This window comes from Macaca fascicularis, chromosome 8, assembly GCF_037993035.2.
Source record: "Macaca fascicularis isolate 582-1 chromosome 8, T2T-MFA8v1.1".
NCBI lineage: Eukaryota > Metazoa > Chordata > Mammalia > Primates > Cercopithecidae > Macaca > Macaca fascicularis.
In genome coordinates, this window is record NC_088382.1 from 118,979,325 (window position 1) to 119,003,180 (window position 23,856).

General features: G+C 33.9%; 1 protein-coding gene across 1 annotated transcript in view; it reads left to right on the forward strand.

Annotated features, from left to right (window-relative positions):
• PKHD1L1 (PKHD1 like 1) overlaps positions 1–23,856 on the forward strand; it is a 166,633-nt gene that overhangs the window by 64,534 nt on the left and 78,243 nt on the right. Inside the window, exons 26-43 of the mRNA XM_005563935.5 lie at positions 245–367; positions 838–943; positions 4,026–4,136; positions 5,045–5,209; positions 6,181–6,302; positions 7,978–8,110; positions 8,633–8,828; positions 10,450–10,592; positions 11,015–11,119; positions 11,741–11,929; positions 12,680–12,850; positions 13,409–13,635; positions 14,405–15,389; positions 17,857–18,105; positions 19,083–19,232; positions 20,721–20,895; positions 21,887–22,043; positions 22,487–22,643. Of these exons, the coding sequence (XP_005563992.3) occupies positions 245–367; positions 838–943; positions 4,026–4,136; positions 5,045–5,209; positions 6,181–6,302; positions 7,978–8,110; positions 8,633–8,828; positions 10,450–10,592; positions 11,015–11,119; positions 11,741–11,929; positions 12,680–12,850; positions 13,409–13,635; positions 14,405–15,389; positions 17,857–18,105; positions 19,083–19,232; positions 20,721–20,895; positions 21,887–22,043; positions 22,487–22,643 (3,664 nt within the window). The remainder of the gene's footprint in view (positions 1–244; positions 368–837; positions 944–4,025; positions 4,137–5,044; positions 5,210–6,180; positions 6,303–7,977; positions 8,111–8,632; positions 8,829–10,449; positions 10,593–11,014; positions 11,120–11,740; positions 11,930–12,679; positions 12,851–13,408; positions 13,636–14,404; positions 15,390–17,856; positions 18,106–19,082; positions 19,233–20,720; positions 20,896–21,886; positions 22,044–22,486; positions 22,644–23,856) is intronic.

The following is a 23,856-nucleotide window of genomic DNA, read 5'->3' on the forward strand; positions in this document are numbered from 1 at the left end:
TTTTAATTCAAGTTGTAATAGATGCAATGTATGATAATGCAATGGTCTTAATTTTTTTTCATGTATAGGTTATGTTCATTTTTAAAGAGTCTTCTTTAAAAAAAAGTGACTACAATGGTTTTGAATTTTATTTTACATCCTTTGACTTTTATTCACCTTTGCCTATGCTGAAATTAAAAATGAAAAACTAGTGTGGTCATATTTGTTACAACCTTTCTAATAAAATAATTGTGTGTAAAAATAGATTAATGATTCCAACATTATTGGAGAAAAGGCTAATATGACAGTCACAAGGATAAAGGAAGGTGGCTTATTCAGACGACACATACTTGGAGACCTACTTCGTATACCCAGTCAACAGCCACAGGTATTTTTGAAACTTTTCTCATGACGCGTGATGTAATTTTAACAGTATAACTAGTTTATAATATATTAAAGACCTGATAAAACAGGGGGATCGACTTCTGTATTTCATGAGAACATTTGTGTTTACATTGATCAACTTGATAATATTATTTTATGACTTTTGGGAAAATTATCTTCCTTATGATAAAATAGTAGATTTTTTAGCTCTACTATGCCAGAATTTGAAAATAGAGTCTTTCATTCAATCTTTACAGCAGTGTTGTAAAGATGAAGAAATTAAAGTGTAAAGAGATTAGGTGACTTTCCCAAGGGCAAGACTGAATGAAATATCAAAGTAGAAAAAATATAGACTAATTTCAGTAAACAAACAAGCAAATCAACAAAATTCCATCACTTTTGTTAAAAACCTATTCATATTCTACTGCTGCCTCTTTGCCTCTGTTCTCTGACTTCTTGTTTCTTTATTTGAAGGTTGAAGTCTATGTCAATGGAATTCCAGCTAAATGTTCAGGTGACTGTGGGTTTACATGGGATTCCGACATTACTCCCCTAGTCTTGGCGACAAGCCCTTCTCAAGGTAAGTTCCTGATTTTTAACCTATACTAGGGTGTGAAAGATAACCAGCAAAATGTAAACTCTGATAATGACTTCTAAAACTATGTTTATACTAGTGTCACTGTTATACTGTTAGCTAAAGCAAGCAAACAGTTCTACATTGTGAAAATTAAAAATCCTATTAGACAAAAAAGCTATGGAAAGGGCACTAATTATTTATTTTTGAAAAAAAAAACTATTTCTTTTGAAGCTGAAATCTTGCCTTTGAAGTAGAGGATTTGCTAATCTTAAACTTCTCTAGTTTCACCAGTTAGACTCAGTCTTTAAAATTTCACTTGGACACTGAGGCACTTTTGTTCAACTGTACTAGCTAGGGTATTAAGTGGAGTCTTTTATTCTATGAGACCACTTCCTCTAGGAGAGTTAGTATTAAAAGGCTAGTAACAAGACATCTGCTGTTTCGTGAAAGAATGTGATCGTGTCCTAGATTTGAGAATAAGAGATATAAAAATTATTGCCAGGAACTCAATCTAAGGAACACATTATACCATTTCTTCATAATATGTTATTGCCTCAAAAATGTGATTATGCTTTGTGTCTGAGCAACTAAGGGCTGAAATAAAACAGCAGGAATAAGGATAGTAAAGGATGGCTTTTTTTCAATCAGAACAATAAACTCAGATGCTATAGTTACATATTTAATCTTTATGGATAGTAGGAAAACTCACCAACTAATTTTATAGTGGTACCTCCCAAAAATTATTAAAATTTTAAAAATATTTCATTTTTATGTTGAAAGAATATGTTTTTCAGACTTTTTAAAATAGTGATGATACTAACTTTGGGATAATTCAGATTACATGGGGTTAAAACTCTCAAGAATAAGGATTTAATGAACTTTAATTTGGTTATAGTCCTTTGGTATACTTATGTTTATATCCACTCTTGCATTTTATAATGAATTCCCAATTTTTTTTTTTTTTTTTTTTTTTTTTTGAGGCTGAGTATTGCTCTGTCACCAGGCTGGAGTGCAGTGGTGCGATCTTGCCTCGCTGCAACCTCCACCTTCCGGTTTCATGCGATTCTCCTGCTCAGCCTCCCTAGTAGCTGGGACTGCAGGTGCCCACTACCATGCCTGGATAATTTTTGTATTTTTAGTAGAGACAGAGTTTTACCACGTTGTCCAGGATGGTTGAATTCCCACTTTTACGTGTACTTCCTGAAAAATGATTTCTTACCCAATATAGGAATCTGAATTGCCTTTTGCCACATTTGGATCATTTTTAAAATTGTGAAAATATAAGCATAAAGAAAACTACAAAAATACACATACTCTTCACTGAAAATTAACAGCTGTTAAAATTTTGTCATATTTACTTCCGATCAACAATTTAAGAAAGAAATATTATAGGAACAGCTAAATTTCTCTTTAAGCACCATCCCTAGACCTAGTCCCCTACATAATTCTTGAGGGGCAATCACAGTGATTAATTACTGTGTATGTATTCTTCCATGGCACTTTAAATACCTTTTGTATATAGCACACACACATATGGTCATTTTACCAGTTTCATAAGCTTACAAATGAAATATTACAATGTAAATATTATTTTGCATATTTCTTTTGTCATTCAGAATTCATTTTGAGATATATTTATGTGGTTTTATGTACACCTAACCCATCACGTTAAAGTATTTCATGAGTGCACCAACTTACCTAGTTCCTCTATTGATGGACATTTAGATTGTTTACAAGTTTTCACTTTTACCAATAAGACTATACTGAACTTTCTTGTACAAACCTCCTATTGCATATGTGTTAAAGCTACTTTAGGATATATACCGAGACATAGTATTATTGGATAACAACTGGTTGGATGAGTATTCAGTTTACAAGATGACCAAATTGCTCTTCCAAGTGGCTATACTACCAGCAAATATAATAGCAACATTATCCTCTATATCTTTGCCAATATTGGAAGTGATCGACTTCTTAATTTTAACTATTCCAATGGGTAAAAGTTATCACTTTTAAAACGTTTATTCTATTCCTTTATTAGTAATGCACAATAGCATCTTCTCATATGTTTCTTGGACATTCAGATTATTTTTTCTGCAAAGTGTTTAGCATCGTTTTTCCCTTTTTTATTGAATTCTCTTTTAAAATTTACTTGTAACCATTTACTATATTTTATGTTTACCAATCCTTTGCCCATGGCTTCTCTCAGTATATTGCCTGTGCTTTGGTTTAGCTCTTGTTTATGAAAACATTTAAGTCACTTATTTATTCTAGTTTATTTATTTATTCCATTATGGTCAATCCCATGGCTTCATGTGTCATATTTAAGAAATCCATCTCTACCTCAAAGTCATCAAGATATTTGGTTATATTTACTTCTAAAAATTTGAGTTTTATTTTTTGTTCTTAGCTATTTAAATCTATGTAGAATCTATATTGTGCATGGTGTTACATAAGTAGGGTGATCATGTATGTATTACATATATGATTTGTTAAAGATAGATATGTAATGTCTATCTATCTAATCTATCTATAATTTGTTGATCAAACCTGGACACTTTTAAGAGGGAATGGAAAAATCTTAAGTTTGAGACGCTGGAACACAGGTGTAAACCAGAACTGTCCCAGGCATTTTGGGATGTATATCACCCTAAACAGAGGACAGAGGAATCTTATTTTCTTTTCAAATGGGAAGTGTCCATACCACTAATTGTGTGATTTATCCTTTCCTCATACATTTGCAATGGCAAGTCTGTCATATACTAAGTTACCATATAGAGATATCTACTTAATTTCTTTATTATGAGAATAATTTGTTTCTTTATCTTATGCCATATTTTCAGTCAGATAATTCTTTCCACTAGTCTCTGTCGACACACAGATTCAAAATATGAACATACGTAGAATAATTCAATGGAAATAATGGAAATAAAATACCATTGATAAATAAATGTGGATTTTTCTCCCTGCTTGCCTATTAGGCTTACTGTTTATATCTTTTGAAGATAGACTTATTTTTATCTGAGAAATGTCTGATTTCATAATAACAGATATTAATATTGTTATTTAAATTGATCATTTTTAGGGTCCTATGAAGAAGGCACAGTTCTAACCATAGTGGGTTCTGGATTTTCTCCTAGTTCAGCTGTATCAGTCTCAGTTGGACCAGTAGGTTGTTCTCTTCTTTCTGTGGATGGTAGGTCCTTATAAAAACTGTTAAGTCTAATTGTTCTTATCTAAGATAAAGTGGAATCAAAGAGCAGTATTACAATTATTTGATCATGTACAATTATCATGATCCATTATTACAATTATCATGATCCCTATGGGGTTATGAAATTGGCAACCTGATCTATATAATGCCTTATCTTTTAAATCTTTGATTATGACCACAGACTATTTCACTGTTGTACAGTGTCTTTATCCTATAATAGTTTAATTTTATCCTTTTTTCCCCTTCATTTGGAGGTTACATGAAATCTTTTTTGCATCAGTGTGTCTCTGGGATGCAAAAATGTATGAAATGCTTCTCTAGTGTTCCATGGTCCTGTCTGCCCACGTTTTGACAATGCCATGCAGGAAGAGGACGTGGCCAAGCTGGTCTCAAACTCCTGACCTCACGTGATCCACCCGCTTCAGCCTTCTAAAGTGCTGGCATTACAGTCATGAGCCCCCGCACCTGCCCTTCATTTAGTTTTTGATCATCTTTCCTGATAAAACCTGGTATTTTGCACAATTTTGGACATAATATATCTGACCAAAAATTTTAGAATTATTAATATAAATGAGCTTAATAAACTAGCTTTTAAAAAAAATTATGACAGTAGCCTGTTTTGGGTACAGTAGCATCGGAAATAGATTGTTTACTTTGCTTTCATTCTTGGTTTACCTATTTTCTAGGAGTGTCTGATTCATAGCCTCAGGTAGTTTGCAAGGATTATTCCTCTTAAGATTCCCCCACCCATTAATACATGATTCGTTTTCTTTGGATACACTTCTTGAGATCTAAAAATGAAGGCCAATGTTAGTATTTGCAAGCATAACTTTTATCTCATAAAACCATTTGATTTACCATTTTCTTCATCTTTTTCTTTTTTTCACAAGAAAAAGAGATCAAGTGCCAGATTCTGAATGGAAGTGCTGGACATGCCCCAGTTGCTGTGTCCATAGCTGATGTTGGACTAGCACAGAATGTAGGGGGTGAACAGTTCTACTTTGTTTATCAGAGTCAGATCTCACATATCTGGCCTGATTCTGGAAGCCTAGCAGGTAATGGTTAATGGTTTAAACAGAGAGAAAATTGCATGCATTTCCATCAGTTCAATGTGCTCTTTCTAGTACAGGGTGAAGGGAGAGGAGCCCAAAGCTTCCTCCTATAGAACAAAGGAGAGTCTCCTTTGAGAAGGCCCAGTGATTAAATGGCCGACTAAGTCTTTTGTTTCTTACAAAGCACAAGTCGGGGTGCTGCTTATACTTACATCTTAGGTTATTGAATTAATATCATCAATTATTACATGTTTCTATAACAAGCACATCAATTATGTCAAGATAAGATTTATTAGTTATTATTCTGCTTACCAGCTGCTTCATTTGTAACCACAGTCTCAGTGGAGCTCCTTGACCCAGAAAAAGTTCTGGGAACAAACTGGGGAGAGGAGGGCTAACACAGAGGATGGAAAGAACATAACACATTTTTCCTGTCCTGCTTCATTTCCTTTGTACGTTTGTTTTTTTACCAGGCATAGTTTACGGTTTTGTGCTTTGGTTTTGATCCTTTTGGTATGCTTTTATTTTACATTATTTCATTGCTTATTTTTAAAGTTTAGTTTTCCTTTTACTTAGAAATATTAAAATTTGAGATTTGGCGAGAATCTTAATTCACTCTCCTCTTCCACCCACAGAATGGTTGAGTGAATAGAAGCAGCATAAATTTTTGTAGGATGAAGGCACTGTGAAAAATAGCAGATGCTGCTGCCAATGCCCCAAAGCAAATGTGTGTTGCAAATCTATGTTATTTCATTAAATCACTTAGCCCAGCTCCTTTATGGTTCCGAGCATCAGCACCCAGGCTCAGGTGTGTGGTGGTGATTGTGCTCATCTCAAGTCTGGTCCTTGATCTATTGGCCAGTCCATCTCTTGGATAATTAGACAATTCTCTAATGAGTTAGCTCTTATTAACATTTCTTTTTGTTATAGTTGAACTGGTTTTGTTGTTGTTTTTGTTTGCTTTTCTTATGAAGGTGGTACGCTACTGACTTTATCTGGATTTGGCTTTAATGAAAATTCAAAGGTATTAGTTGGAAATGAAACCTGCAATGTGATTGAAGGGGATTTGAATAGGATAACCTGCAGGACACCAAAAGTAAGACCTCTGGTTTCAGTCATTTTTTTCCTAAGTCTGAAATATTATAAATGAGGAGACATCTCAGTTTGGGGAGTGGAGTGGTGAAACCAGTGGTGTATTTACATAGAAACTGCAGGGTTTCTATTATGCTCCTTAAAACTTCTTTCTTCCACATCTTTCCACTAAGATTAAAAGACAAAATATTATCTCCACATTCAACGTACTTAAAATCATGAAGAAAAGGGACACATAAGCTAATATTAAACAATGTATTTCATTTGAATTAATAGAAGTAGTAACAAAGTAAACATAAAACACAGTGGAGAGAGGGTGTCAGAAACAGTTTCACAGGAAAGTTGATGTCTCATCAGAATTTGAGGATGAATGAGAGTTTACCACATAAATTTAAGGATGAAAAAAATTAGTAGTCTAAAGATTTCAGGAAAGTAAATCTAGAAATTAATAGTTTTCAAAAAATAATACTTTCTTTTTTTTTTTTTTTTTTTTTTTTTTTTTTTGAGACAGAGTCTCGCTCTGTCACCAGGCTGTAGTGCAATGGCAGGATCTCGGCTCACTGCAACCTCCGCCTGCTGGGTTAGAGCGATTCTCCTGCCTCAGCCTCCCCAGTATCTGGGACTACAGGCACGCACCACCACGCCCAGCTAATTTTTGTATTTTTAGTAGAGATGGGGTTTCACCATATTGGCCAGGATGGTCTCGATCTCTTGACTTCATGTTCCACCCCCTCCTCAGCCTCTCAAAGTGCTGGGATTACAGGTGTGAGCCACTGCTCCCAGCCAGGAATACATTTTTAAATGTGTTAAAGTTTTAGTTTAAATGTATTAAATTTTCAGTTTCATAAAAAAATTGAAGTTCTCTGTGGAATATTGTATCCTAGAATCAATCATTGTTCTTTATTTTTAAAGCATAGTTTTTAAATTTAAACTAAGACTCTGGTTTCCTTATTACATATCAAAACGTAATGAATACTGTCACTGACTTTTTAAAAAAATGTAGCAGAACAAATGGGGGTATTTTGTATTTGCAATCTGCGGGAAAAATAAATTTGTTTTTTGGACTAAATGATGGAGATGAGAATTGAGGGGATATGATAAACTAAAACTTACTTTGTTTACAATATGTCAGTCAGTTAAACACTGAGTGTGGATTAAATAAATACTAGATGTGAAAAAATGTTTTTCCTAATTGGGAATTGCATAGATGCTATATCTGCAAAAGCATCAAATAGTTTTCTTAGGGGGTCCAAGTGCTTAGTCTTGAACTCTGGAACAAGGTCTTCAAAAGATATAATGATGTGATTTGTCAGAGAAGAGAAATAAGAACTATACCTGTCTATTTTAAAAGCACAAACTTTAGTATTTAATGCTTTATCAGACAATCAGTTCTACACAACATCTCAACAATATTGTGGGGCCATCAGAAATCCAATAATATAGATGCATTTGAATGGATCATAAAACCCATGAAACTACTATGTCATATAACTTTATTTTGAGAACTCAAGCATGTAACCTATATTTGACACCACAACTTTCTAAAGATATGAAAATATATGAAGGCTTTGAAATAAAACATCTTCAGAAGTTTATTTTCAATAATCTATTTCTTTTCAGCCCATGTATTTCTGTATCTCAACGATTAATATTTTCTAATTTTTTTCCTCTTATTTTAGAAAACTGAGGGTATAGCTGATATTTCAGTTACTACCAATGGATTTCAAGTCACAGCAGGGGATGCTTTTAGTTACAATTGTTTACAGACGCCAATTATAACTGATTTTAGTCCAAAAGTACGAACAATACTAGGTAAGAAATTCTTCAATAAGATCAGTCATATCTTATTGTCATATGTATAAAAATGTGTGTGCACGTATGTATGTATACGTATTGTCATATATATGCATGTATGTATGTATACGTATTGTCATATGTATAAAAAACATTTCTAGAAAGGCTTTTGAAGCATAGTTTCTTCTGCAGTTTTGCTTCTTAAATTGAAACCAGTTATAGTTTTATGTGTGTGTATGTTTTACCATAGATTAATCTATTTATTATTTTATATTGAACATACGCAATAAGGAGAAAAATGGTAATATTTGTTAAAAAAGGACTTTGTCATCTTTTTTCCTTTTGAGCAATTGAATGTACATTTCATCCCTTTGTGGCTGCTACCAACTCTTTCGTTGTTTTTCCTTTTGCCTCTCTAAGTGCTAGGATTTCCTAAATCCAATGAAAGATGAGAGATGAATTGATTTATTTAATATGCAAATTTCACACTGGATAGCAAGTTGAACTTTTTGCATTATTTTTAAAATTTTAAAATACTAGGAGAAGTTAATTTAACAATTAAGGGCTATAATTTTGGAAATGAACTCACACAAAACATGGCGGTGTATGTTGGAGGAAAAACCTGCCAGATTCTTCACTGGAACTTCACAGATATTAGATGCCTTTTGCCCAAGTTGTCTCCTGGAAAACAAGATATCCAAGTAGAAGTCAGAAACTGGGGTTTTGCATCAATAAGGTATGATAATGAACACAAACTTGATGGAGTTGTGGAACACATGGGGCTAGTGGAAATGGGATAGGAAAAGAAGTAGGCGTTAACCTTTAGGGGTTGCTCTCTTTACCTTTCTACATCTTCTTTTGCAAAATATGCTGAGAATATCTCATAGAACTGTAATATGACACCTAGTTTTGAGACCAATACCATTCAGATCAGGTTGTAAAATTCTCTGTACAACTAGCCTTATGTATATGTCACATGACTTTGATTCATTCAGGAAATGCGTATCAAGTAGCTTCTAGGGGCTCAGTGCTGCTGGCTGGATTTACACTGGATTAGAGGGGCATCTCCCCTGCATTAATGGTGCTCACAATTTTCTTGGAGAGAAAGATTTCAAACAGAGGATTACACCAAGAGTTTAATTGTAAATGTGAAAAATACTATGCGTTAAAGGTACTAGGTGCAGTAAGAGTCTATAATAGAGAGAGCTGACTTATCCTGAGCATCAGGGAAAGGTTCTCTGAAAAGGTGACAATTAAACCAAGAAATGGGTAGGTGGTGGCCATTTGAAGGAGAGGATGCAGAGAGTCTTTCTCCAACTCAATTTTCTGTAAGGACTTAGTATTTCTTTTTCCCTGAAACTATTTGTTAACTGATAAAATTTTAGTTCTAGTGTGAGGAAGTTATTGGTTTAGAATACTTAGAAAAGGAAGATACTGAAATTTTATGGATACAAAAAGGCCAATAAAGCTAATGTCAGAGTAGAAGGAGATGACTGCAGCAAAATCTTGCAAGAAGTAAATGAAAATGAGCAACATTAAACATAAACCTCAGCACTACATCCATCTCCTCTTGGTTTCACAGGGCAGAGCTTACATGGGTTCTGTATTGGCTTGTGCTTTAGCTTGACGATATAATGGGTGAAATTGACACCACACAAAATTGTGTATTCAGATTCAAGAAATACCACGGTTATGCTATGGAAGTTAAAAGTTGACACAGTGACTCACGTGAATTTTTCTGCCTCTCTTAAGTTACGAGGGAAGTTTGAATGTGGAAGTCAAATATGTCATATCAGAAAAGCATTTACATTTTGAAGGCCTCCTAGCAGACGCATTGTCTGTAACCAAGCAAAATAAATTAAAAACTCTCTCCCTGAAGTAGTGGAAGGGAGACCCTGACAAGTTTTCAACAAACATGGAATAATAACTTCAAATTAATTTTACAAAACTTTGATTACTCAAATGTGTGAGATTTAATTACTATTTTTAAAGCAGAGCTACCTTTTTGTTTTACTCTAATGAAAATATAAAATATTTTTAAAAATCTAATGTATTTCTTGTGACCTCAGTTCTCATAAGCATATTTTTCCATAATATTGTAGGATCTTCCATCTCAAATTCTTCTGCCATTAGAATGTTCAGAAATTTAATTTTCATAGTTAGGGGAAAATACTGAATATACTATCCAACCAAATCAAGATTATGATAATTACCAGATTGTCTATCTTGAAAAACTAATGTATAATTAAATATCCAATTATTTCCTCTTTCTAAAGAAATCATATCCTAGCAAGGGTTTAGCGAGATAAACCAGAAGAAAGCTCATTGAAAAATGTATCCTTTTTTTTTTTTCTCAGAGACAAATTAAATTCTTCAATACAGTATGTTTTGGAAGTGACCAGCATGTTTCCACAAAGAGGCTCCTTGTTTGGTGGAACTGAAATCACCATAAGGGGTTTTGGATTCAGCACAATACCAGCTGACAATACCGTGCTGTTAGGTAAGAGCTTCTTTCATAGGAAGGTGATTATCATTTTTCTCAGCTTAAAGGATATACTATAGGTGCTGAGTTATTATATGAATATTCTAAATCACAGTTTTATTTTTCTAGTAGTATAAAAAAAGGTTAAGTGTATTTGGTTAAAGTGATAGAGAGAAACTGAATAACTACTTTTGATTTCAATAAATAATTACTGTGTATTTAATGTGTATGCAACATATAGAGTGGAGGAGTTGTTCTGCAGATAATGAGTACTCATACATGATTACTATGAGAAAAGAAGTACCGAAGATCCTACTATATAAGGCAGAGTTTTTTTTAGGGTCTTGGCTGTCGATGAATTATACTTCATCTCTGTAATTCACAAAAAAATTTGACAAAATGTTTGCTTTTTAAAAATATCCAGTGTTTATTCTTTCTAGGGTCCATCCCTTGCAATGTTACATCATCATCAGAAAATGTCATAAAATGTATTCTTCATTCAACTGGGAATATATTCAGGATTACTAACAATGGGAAAGATTCAGGTATCAGCCATTTATATACTATGAAAAAATGGAAGCACTTAAACCTGAAATTAATTTGATTTTTATTTATTTTGTATTTCAAATTATTGAGAGACTGAGTACTCTTATTTCTTTTATAATTTGTCAGCAGTAACTGCTTGACATAGAGGGTCATATATAGAGTGAATTAACGGTAGATTGAGTCTAGAAGGCCGTACTTTACAGTTTCCAACTTCAGGAATTGCCATTTGGTTTTGCTGCAGTACAGAACCTCCCAAATTGTAGTTTATTATCCGTCATGGATTTCCAAATGAACATTCCAAATAAAACTGATCATAGCTTTAAAAATATTCTCTGTAAGCTTTCTAAGCAAATTATTTATTGACTTCTAATTTTTTTTTCAAATTGTCTTGATCATCACTTTTGGAGTTTTGTGACTTAATTTTTCCTTATCTTCTTTTTACCTTGCTTTCCAGTATTTCTATTTGTTTTTGTTTAGTGCTTAAATTATGTAAGTAATTAAGTTTTAGTGTTGATTAAAATGTTTTTACTACTGACTGTACATAAATTGCAATGTTGTCAAAGATAATTATTAAGAAATTCTCTTTTTCTTTTAAAATATGACTCAATTCTTGTTCCCAGTACATGGATTAGGTTATGCCTGGTCACCATCAGTCCTAAATGTGTCTGTAGGGGACACAGTGGCATGGCATTGGCAAACACATCCATTTCTTAGAGGGATAGGATATAGGGTTTTTTCTGTCTCCAGTCCTGGAAGTGTAATTTATGATGGCAAAGGATTCACAAATGGAAGACAAAAATCTACATCAGGTATGTTTCTGCTTATTGGGTTTCACATCATGCCACTTTTTCCTAGATCTAATAAAATGACATTTTTTGGTAGATTTAATACAGTATTTTTACATAAGTAATATACACAAATGCATAAGGTAAATTAGTTGGCATTTTATTGCTGTAGTAAAAATGTTAGCAATAAGTGTAAGCAAGTTATTTTATACATACTTAAGTGAGTTCTGATATTAGAAATATTTTATATTCTGTGATAATGAATCAATTGAAAAACATATTGTGAAAGCAAAATGCAATAAAATAGGAATATATGTTTAAATCAAACCAATCTGGTAGCAAGTGATGAACTTTGACTGACTGAAATCAATTGAAAATCAGTGTTTCTTATAGGACAGCTCAGAGTAAAATGTGCCTTTTAGATTGCCTGTTTTGTTTTGTACATGTAAGATTTTGAACTTTTAACTCATGAAAAAAAATTCTTTCATTTCATGTTGAATTTTTCTTTAAATTTTGGTATGTTATGCTCGACTTGCCATGGTTTTCTAGAAAATCAATGCTGGATCTTGTTTGGAATGTAATTTCATTACACAAGATAGCTTTTAATAGTCAGCGAGTTTTCTTACTACATTCTGTTGACATTTCATACACTTGAAAAATAAGAAACTGTCATCTGCATGTGCATTTAAATGATCATTTCAAGTCGTTTTCAGTCTCTTTTCAAAGATGCATTAATTGCTTATATTTATTATGTACAATCTCATTTTATGGCAGGTTCATTTTCTTACCAATTTACTTCACCTGGAATCCATTATTATAGCAGCGGGTACGTTGATGAGGCTCACTCCATTTTTCTCCAAGGAGTCATTAATGTTTTACCAGCTGAAACCAGGCACATTCCCCTGCACCTGTTTGTGGGTAGCTCTGAAGCCACATATGCTCATGGTAAGATGGTTAAAGATGGAAACTCTGTTACACAGGTGACCCAGGGTGTGTGTGAAATTTCCGGAGCAGGTAGCAGATGACTGGGTCTCACTGTGCTTCTCTCTTACTAGCCACGTGACCTTGAATGGGTTTGGGCTTCTCTGAGGCTGGAATTTATCCTCTGAAATAAGGATTATGTTAATGTCTTCCCACCAGTCTCTCCCTCAGAATCGTTGTGTGCCTCAAGTGAGATGTAATGTAAAAATGTTCTGACACTATGTATGTGCCTGGACATATATTAAAATGTAAGATGATGTTATTATTTTCCCCATGGGGTCTGGCCTTGGACAAACTGAAAAATAAATCAATTTTATATTCAGTTTTCTCTCTTTACTGTGACATCTTTGATAAGGTCTTTAATACTTTTGTACTGCCTAAGACCCATTTGTCATTTTGTTTTTCAAAAAAGATTTACCAGAATTTAAACCATCATCATCAAAATAAAAAGTAACACAGTTCAAAAACAGTTATCGTTCTAGAATGTTATTCATGACTTACAGGCAGTTCTTTTGTCTAAAGGAGGACCTGAGAACTGGCACTTGGGAAGCTCTGTGGCAGGCTGCTTAGCAACAGAACCCCTGTGCGACCTGGACAATACCAGGGTTAAAAATTCAAAAAGATTGCTATTTGAGGTTTCAAGTTGTTTTTCACCATCTATAAGCAACATTACACCATCCACTGGAACAGTAAATGAACTAATAACAATTATTGGACATGGCTTTAGTAATCTCACATGTGCTAATAAGGTAAGAATATAAATACCTCCTTTGTACTTCTATTACATGTTCCCAATGAAAGTATTTTGACGATAACCTTGTTATTTAATTTTTACGAGCTTTATTGAGATTTATCACATACCATACAATTCACCCATTTAAAGTGTATAATTCATAAACTTTTAGCATAAGCACAGAGTTGACATTCGTCACACAATTAATTTTAGAACATTTTCATTACCAAAACAAACAAACAAACAAACAAACAAACCCTAAATCCCTTAGATATCACACATAACCCCTCCATCGATCCCAGCCCAAGGCAATCTCTAATCTACTTTCTGTCTTTATAGATTTGGCTGTTCTGGGCATTTCTTGTAAATAGAATCATACAATATGTGGTTCATTGTGACCAAGCTTATTTAATTTTCACTCAGCATAATGTTTTCAAGATTCACCAAAGTTGTACCATGTATCAGTACTTCATTCTTTTTTTGACCTAGTAATATTCTATTGTATGTTAAACAACCTTTTATTTATCCATTCATCAGTTGATGGGCATTTGGGTTGTTTTCACCTTTTGATTATTATGAATAATGTAGCAATGCACATTTATGTACAAATCACAATTTAATCCAAGAGATTCCTTAATCAGCCGCTCCCCAATTAAATTTATGAATAAAAGATATTTATTTGCACATGATTAGCTTTTTAAATTTATAGTTGTTGCTAATACAACATTTGTTTATACTGGAGATATGTATTGACTTGTTTTATTTTGCATTCATTTCACTTACAGGTTACAATTGGTAGCTACCCCTGTGTCGTAGAAGAAAGTAGTGAGGATTCAATTACATGTCATATTGACCCTCAAAACTCAATGGATGTTGGTATCAGGGAAATTGTCACTTTGACTGTCTACAACTTGGGCACTGCTATCAATACATTGTCCAATGAATTTGATAGGCGATTTGTGCTTTTGCCAAACATTGACCTGGTGTTGCCAAATGCAGGATCAACTACAGGAATGACAAGAGTGACCATAAAAGGCTCTGGATTTGCAGTTTCTTCTGCAGGTGTAAAAGTCCTTATGGGTCATTTCCCATGTAAAGTTCTATCAGTGGATTATACATCCATTGAATGTGAAACATCCCCTGCTGCCCAACAGCTTGTGGATGTAGATCTTCTAATACATGGAGTGCCTGCCCAGTGCCAGGGAAACTGCACCTTTTCATATTTAGAAAGCATCACTCCTTATATAACAGGAGTCTTCCCAAACTCTGTCATAGGGTCTGTAAAAGTTCTTATTGAAGGAGAAGGTTTGGGGACTGTTTTGGAGGACATTGCTGTTTTCATTGGAAATCAACAGTTCAGAGCAATAGAGGTTAATGAAAACAACATCACTGCTCTTGTGACTCCTCTCCCAGTTGGACATCATTCTCTTAGTGTTGTGGTGGGAAGTAAAGGCTTGGCTCTGGGAAACCTGACTGTCAGCAGCCCCCCAGTAGCATCTCTATCACCAACTTCTGGAAGCATTGGTGGTGGAACTACATTGGTGATCACAGGAAATGGCTTCTATCCAGGCAACACTACAGTCACTATTGGGGATGACCCTTGTCAAATTATTTCCATCAACCCCAATGAAGTCAACTGCCGCACTCCCGCTGGGACCACTGGAATGGTCGGTGTTAAAATCTTTGTTAATACAATCGCTTATCCACCTTTGCTTTTTACATATGCCCTGGAGGATACTCCATTTCTCAGAGGAATTATCCCAAGCAGAGGTACTCTAATATCTGCCTTATTATCTTGATATTATTGTATCGATAATATTTATTAGTATAGAATTGGAATGATATTTGTAAATAACTATTAAGGTGTGTTTATAAATGATCCCACTTACACCTAATACATGGGATTCAAGTTCTGTGTAGTCTGTATTGTATGATTATTTTTCACACATTTATGGGATAACAATTTTAGGCAAATTTCAACTTCTATTGAGGAACAAAATTCCCGTTAACTTGACCTAAAAATAAGTGAAGATAGACTAAAACTGCTAATTCATTTATGTTACTGATGTTGATTTGAACTAGAAACTCCAGTTAAAATTCAAAAGTTGCAATCTTACTTACATTGAGAGTGTTTCAGAGTACCTTATTTCCATGAAACTACAAATGAGTATTAACTTATTAGCACACCAGAATTCTTTTTAAGGAGATAATTGGCACATTCAGTGGAGAAAATGTTATAAAATAAGATTTTCTTAATTACTTAGCATGACTCATTTTTCTAATTTAACAATAGGTTGATATATCATCTTGGTCCTTTGTCATTATGCTATGCTGTTTCTGATCATCTTTGAGCTATTAGAATGCTTGTTATATATGCACTGAATTCTGGAGAGGAAGCTGTAGTGTAATAGTTGAGAGCTTGGCTCTCAAATGGCTCAAATTTTGGTTCCTTTAGTTTCCAGCGATGAAATTTTGGACAAGTTTTTTTAAACATCAATTTCTTTATTTATGCAGGTACATACATTATAAAGTTAAAGAAGTTTATTCATATAATGTAACTTAGAATAGTACATTTAATGAAGAACTCATTAAATGTTAGCCTTTTAGAAAAGTCTTAGGTTACATCACAAGAGAAATGTATCAGGTTTGTGTAAGTAGTATTTTCTGCCTTCAAAGAGTTTGCTGTCGAAATCTTCTTTAATATGTCAAATTTGCTCATTTTGAAAGACGTGAACAATAGCAATGGCATATTTCTTTCCCATGTGGTTGTAATCATTGCAAATAATAGCATATGTTTCTTATTTCCATGGACTGTGTCTCTTCTTATCTCTGTCTTTGAATAATTTTTTTTTTTCAAAACAATGCATTCAAAGGTATAGGAGACTTGAAGACATGTGAAAACTGAACTGTTTTTATTTGCTGAAGAGACAGGCAACACTGAGAACAACACTGTTGCACTTGAAAGGCAAAATGTCAAGCAAAATTAAATGTTAAGACCCATACAACTTTCTTTAGATTGTATCTTAAAACTATTTCAGCCAGGCACGGTGGCTCATGCCTGTAAGCACTTTGGGAGGCCGAGGTGGGCGCATTGCCTGAGCTCAGGAGTTCGAGATCAGCCTGGGCAACATGGTGAAACCTCATCTCTACTAAAATACAAAAAATTAGCCGCGCATGGCGGCATGTGCCTGGAGTCCCAGCTACTCTAGAGGCTGAGGCAGGAGAATCGCTTGAATCCGGGAGGCAGAAGTTGCAATGAGCTGAGATTGCACCACTGCGCTCTAGCCTGGGCGACAGAGCGAGATTCCATCTCCAAAACAAACAAAGAAACAAACAAACAAAATTATTCCTAACATGAAATATCTCTTTAGTATCTGTCATGTTTAAAATAAAGTAATTACTTATATTTAAGCAATCCTCACTATGGTCAATTATATGGTAATTCTTTACTATTGTCACTTGAATTAAAATCAAACTACTACTTGAGGGCACTGCGTTTGTAAAAAGTTATGTTGACTAATTTTCATTTAAAATTTAGGTATGCGGATATTCATTTGAACAGCCTATGAAAAATTCCATATGTTTAATGCCCTTGATGTACATTTGTCAAAAGAGGGAAGCAAGAGAACAGCCAGGATCTAATTATTTGTTCTATGTGCACTCATTCAAGGCATTAACATCAACATTCACCTACAAATCTTTAAATTAACTCCTTTTTTCTGTATTTACTATCTTACACCCATTTACATATCGTAATTTGTTTATCAAGTCATACCTATCAAAAACGTTTGAATTAAGAAAAATGTAGTCTCTCCTCAAAAGAGTTGCTAATGTCAGGAAGGAAGGTACCAAAAATAAAGATAGTAAGCCTCATCCTTAAAATATGCTCTAACCCACGCTGCTCAGACATTAATACTTCCTAACTCTAGACCTGCTCTTCTCTCCTCCTCTCTTTTCTATTAGCGTGAATTAGTAACTTACAACTCAATAGAATGGACAGAAAGGCTGGAAAAATAATAAACATTGAGATAAATCACTTATAATTAATATACAGTAGAATGTAGGGTATATTGTAGTCAAAATGTATTGTATGACACAGCATGTATTGTTAATATTTATATTAGTTTTAAAACACTGGGTATTCTTTTATTTATAAAAGTAAAGAAGTATATCTTTAAATGAGTGTGTATTAATAGTTAGATATATTTATATTTTGTGCCTTTTTTTTTTTTTTTAGGTCCACCAGGAACTGAAATTGAGATCACCGGATCCAACCTTGGCACTGAGATCTTGGAAATCTCGGTGATGATAAATAACATTCAATGTAATGTAACCATGGCCAATGATAGTGTGTTGCAGTGCATCGTGGGAGATCATGCTGGGGGCACATTTCCTGTTATGATGCATCATAAGACAAAAGGCTCAGCCGTGTCCACAGTTGTATTTGAGTACCCGCTTAATATTCAAAATATTAATCCAAGCCAAGGTAGTCATAAGTATGCAGGAAACTGCAAATATTTTGTTTCAGAAAATACTTATTTAGAAATCTTATTTAGAAAATAATATGTTCTTCAAACACATAAAATTTCTAGTTTTGTGTGTTCTTTTTTTTTTTTTTTTTTTTTTTGAGATGGAGTCTCACTCAGTCTCTCAGGTTGGAGTGCAGTGGTGCGATCTTGGCTCACTGCAAGCTCGGCCTCCCGGATTCATGCCATTCTCCTCCCTCAGTCTCCTGAGTAGCTGGGACTGCAGGCGAAACACCACCACGCCCGGCTAATTTTTTTTTTTTTTTTTTTTTTTTGTATTTTTAGTAGAGACGGGGTTTCACCATGAAAATTTCTAGTTCTTATAGCACAATACAAATATTTTTCTTTATGTTGCAAATAAATAAGCATGTTAAGTGTATATTTATTTCAAAATACTAAACTTTAAAATATAATACCTTATATTTCTTAGTGATGTATGATTAATTTATTTAAAACTTAATCCTACTTAAAATGACAGTTATATGTGAAAATGTTTCTTAAATCATGTTTAGACATCACTGGTATGTAATTATTTCTACATAAATTAGTATCTTTTTTATGTAAAAATTTTTTTGGTTAAAAACCTTAAGAAAGTATAAATAAACCAATCTACTTATAATGAAAATTGTAATTGCATAGTCTATGTTTTGCCTACTCTGAAATCCTTTGTGACATCTCTTTTAAGTAAAATTTTAGTTCCTAGAAATAGTTCAAATAAATTACCAGATATGACATTTACTCAGTGAGGATTTTAAAACACTACAATCAAAAGAGATTCAGTTGCATTCATAGAATAATGCACTATAATTTCAGTTCTAAGAAAATCTTCATTTAATGTAACTTACTTTGAACATTTAAAATAAAGGTAAAAAATATGTACACAGAAGAGGTTTTATTTTAATTAGCTTTGTTTTTCCTTTTTATTTGTCTTCACTAGGGAGTTTTGGTGGGGGTCAAACCATGACTGTGACAGGCACCGGATTTAATCCACAAAATTCAATTATATTAGTTTGTGGCTCAAAATGTGCAATTGACAGGCTTAGATCTGATTACACAACATTATTATGTGAAATTCCATCTAATAATGGTAAGTTGTCAGAAAAAATAATGGAAGTCTTTGAGAACTAGTTAATTTTATAAAGATCAGTTAATTTCTTTTTTCAAGTTACTGGCTGCCTTGGAGTAATTAAATCACTTTATTACTGTCCTGATTCTAAGCAATTTCTCCAGGACATTTTCTAGATTCACATGTCTTTTGAGATTCATAAATTGCAGATGGAATTGTTTATAATAAATTGCAGTTTTCCAGTTTATGGTGTAAACTGATGGTTCTTAGTCTATTGAGCATACCAAATGGAGAACACATTTTTAGTTCCCATTAGAATATTAGGCTTCCATTAAAGATAGGAGTTCCATTAATGGCTATGAGTGTCAATGCCGGTGGTGCATTGCTAAACTCAAACCCTACCTGTGTCATTGAATAAGTTATTTAACCTCTCTATGCTTCAGTTTTTCCAACTATAAAGTGAGATGAATCACAGTAGTCTACTGGATTTTTGTCAGGTTTAATAAGTTAATGTACATAAAGTGGATGGAATGATGTCTAGAACCATATGTAATTCGCTATTATTCTCATGCTTACTTATTCATTTTTAGTTAATGGTTAAGAGCCTGGTCTCTGAGGAGTCCCTGTATCTCAGTTTTGTTACTTACTGTGTAACCCTAACTAAGTAACTTAACTTCTCTCTGCTTCAGTTTCTCCACGTATGAAATGGAGATATTATTAACTCTAATTCAATGGATTGTTGTGAAGATTAAATATTTGGTAGTTTAGACAACAAATCTTAGTTATTACTTCACAAAATTTAAGAAGATATTTAAACAATGTGAATATTCTAGAAGAATAAAGGATATATTTTATGTGAACACATTTTTTAAAACATTAACAAAATTTTTGAAGCTTTTCTAAATATTATTGCTTCTTTCTCTGACTTCCTTAACAAAGAATATTGAAAAATGCAATATTTTTATGACTGAGCTTATTTATCATTTTGACACCAGAGTTTGAATCCTGATTAAAAATATATATATACGTAGCAATGCTTCGAGACTTGTCAAGGTTTTAGGTTGTTTGTCTTAACACTGGCTCTGCATCTTCTCGTTATGTTTTTGCATCAGGTTTCTGTAGTCCTTGTTTCTGACCTTGCCTTCAGCTGTCACTGCTTGCTGTTATCAGTGTGTGTGTCTTTAAGCAGTTCTTCCCTCCTTCCTGTTCTAATTTACAAAGTTAGATTCTCTAGAATTGGAAAACTAAGCAGGCAGGTTTGTAGAGTGTTCTACGCAAGAGTCTCCCTGGGAGGATCCAAGGGCTTTTTCTTCTGTTGATAGTGAGCATGAACTTTGTAATGTTTTTGGCTATTGCTAGAGGCCACTATTATTCATATGCAGCCCATGTATATTGGAAAAGGAAGATGATTGTGTGAAAAGGAAGATGTTATTGAAAATGTTTGGAGGTTTTGGAAATGAATCAGGGTCTGATGGCAGAACTGCATTCACTCTGATCCTCCTCTCATAGGCACGGGAGCTGAGCAAGCCTGTGAAGTGAGTGTGGTTAATGGGAAAGATTTGTCACAGTCAGTGACTCCGTTTACATACGCAGTGTCACTGACTCCACTCATCACTGCAGTGTCTCCCAGGAGAGGCAGTACAGCAGGCGGCACCAGACTGACAGTCATGGGATCAGGATTCAGGTACTGTCTCCACACACACATGCATCGTTGTGCATTTCCAGACTCGAGCCATTACACCTGCTTTCTCCTATGCCTGGACAGTGCGGAAATACAGTCATGTAATGTGTACCTATATGCTCGTAACTTATGCTTAAGGCAAAAATAGTACTAATTGCTAACATTTACTGAGTATTTATTTTGTGGCAACCACTTGCCTACCCACAGAGACATCCTGCCTTACTTCCTGAGATGTTTTTTACCTCATTTTATGGTTAGAAGACAGATTAAACAGGTTAGACAACTTGCCCCCAATCCTAGTATGTAGCATCACAAATATAAATCCCCTTCTTGTTATGCTTTCCCCACCATCTTATCTCCAGCCATGATCTGCTTCACTGGGTCAAAGAAACACCTTTCCATACAGCAAGTCTATTCCACTGTAATTGGTCAAGTTTCTTTTTCTTAAACATACTCATTATTTGGCTCAAGTTTGTGCACTGCGTTGCCATCATTATTCAGATGGGGAAGGCTGAAGTCAAAACACCAGATCACATACACCACAGAAGCTCATTGTAACTCCTCAAGCAGTTGTGATTACTTTTGACTTGCATTTTTACCTGGAGGTTAAGTTCTAAAGTCCACAAACATGATAAAAATGTCACATGGAAAAGTGATCCTTGAAAATCTCTTTTAAAAGTACCTGTTGGGAGATCAACATAGAACCACTGAACAACAACAAAAATCACTGCTTTTTTTCCCCCAACACTGGAACACCGGCTATTTACAGTCCTATTTTCTGGACTCTTAACCTCTTTGTTTACTTTTTTTTTTTTCAATAAATATTTTGAAATCTTAGTATTGAAAAAAAGCATCATTCTGCACTTTGGTGGCTGATAGAATCAGGTTTCTTTATTATTATTTTGCAATAATACGTAGGAATAAAAGGGTTTGACAGCGTGATCTAAAAGTTTGAGAAAAACATACATGTTATGTGTTCCCTCTTTTTTTACAGTGAAAATGTAGAGGATGTTCATATCAGTATAGCTGAGGCCAAATGTGATGTTGAGTATTCCAACAAGACACACATCATCTGCGTGACAGATGCCCATACTCCCTCAGGGTGGGCTCCAGTTCGTGTCCACATCAGAGGTGTCGGCATGGCCAAACTGGTAATAGTGCTGTTGGGTATAGTAATCACAGCAACAGAAAACTAGCATTATGGGAGGTGGGCTAATTGGTAATGGTTGTTTTACTTTAATATCTCCAAAAAAATAACTGAGCTGTGACTATAATAAATTTAAAGTAGCTTATGTTTTTTGTTGGTTTTCCTAAAATTTTTATTATTTTGGATTTTTTATTTTTCTGAGTTGTGGGGTAATTGGTAATAGATTTTTTAAACTTGATCATTATTGTGAAATAAACCAAGAGGCAATTATAACACATTTTAAGTAGGTTAGATTTTATTAATAAAATGCTTATTGTTTGTATATATTATATATATTTACTATGCAATATAAATATATTTATATTGTAATAAAAAGCTTTTTGAAAAATCGAATGAAAAACTCTGGTAAAACCCCTAAATTTTAAGGTCTCCTATGTTCTATTACAGGATAATGCTGACTTTCTTTATATTGATGCTTGGTCCTCCAATTTCTCATGGGGGGGACAATCTCCCCCAGAAGAAGGGTCTCTTGTTGTTATTACAAAAGGACAGACCGTTCTGCTGGATCAAAGCACGCCTATTTTGAAAATGTTGCTTATTCAGGGTAAATTTCTGAATATCTGTTCATTAGACTCTGCCTGAGAAATATTTCTGTGAAACTGATTTAATCAAAGTCCACAATTAAGAACATCCATAGTTGCATCATATTTTTAGTACACAGTGTAGTCCTGGGCTTTCTAAATTGAGTATTGCAATCCATTTGTGGTTATGATATTATTTAATGTGTTGCAGCCAGCATTTTAAAAATTAAATAAGATAGAAAGCATCAGAATGGATTGCATGCATATGAGTAAGTACCTTTTAACAGTAAATGTTGTTTTATGAAACTTTTGGTTCAATAACAAAGTGGGGAGGTGTGAGCATGCCCACCCACTTTCACTAGATCACAATAAAAAAGGCATTTTCCACTTTGAAAAACACTGATGTAGTGGGTCCCAAGAGTTAAAAAGTCATAGAGATTTGTTCTAAATGATCCCCTTGACTCCCTTTGGAAGATAGGTTGTGATTTTCACCTTTGCCTATGAACCTGTTTCTGTTGTTGCCTGGGGTTGTCTCTGCTGCTGTATTTTGTTTTTTACTGTACAAAACTAAATAACCATGACTGTGATAATTGCATGTAAAAGAATCATTAATTGGTAAGAGTAGACTGCTTGAGGATTTAGTGTACAAACTTTGCCATAACAGCTGAGCCACCGGAAGACTCCTGCATTGTTATTGTACTATTTTTAACTTCTGGGAAAATAGAAAAGTTTCAGGTTTTTGAAGTTATTAAATATTGGACCTTTGGACAAATAAAATTTTACTACTTACAAATTTACACTAGTCTCATAAAAATGTATCTTGGTACGATCTTTAATAATGCTAATCAGGCTATAGCTGTTGACAGTGCAAATTAATGGGTAAAAGTTCAGAGCTAATGTTGACATTATAACCGTTTTTATAAACATGCTTTTCTTTAAATGCTTTCATTATTAATTTATATTTTGAGGTGCTGTCTTTGTAGAACGAATTTGCATAGCTGAGCTATTTAGTAGCATCTAAAATAAGCTACTTTCCCAATGTTCGAGGGAAAGTAATCTTCCCTGGAATTTGATTTTCTGTAAACTCCCACTGTCTTGTCTGGAGTTTTTATGCTTTTATGTTGCCAAAGAACTGAAGTGAAGTTACATGCATAACAATAGCAGAACTTGAATGAGGAATTAAAGTTTAATTTACTGTATAATTTAATAATTATTATGTTAAATTGTAAAGAGTAA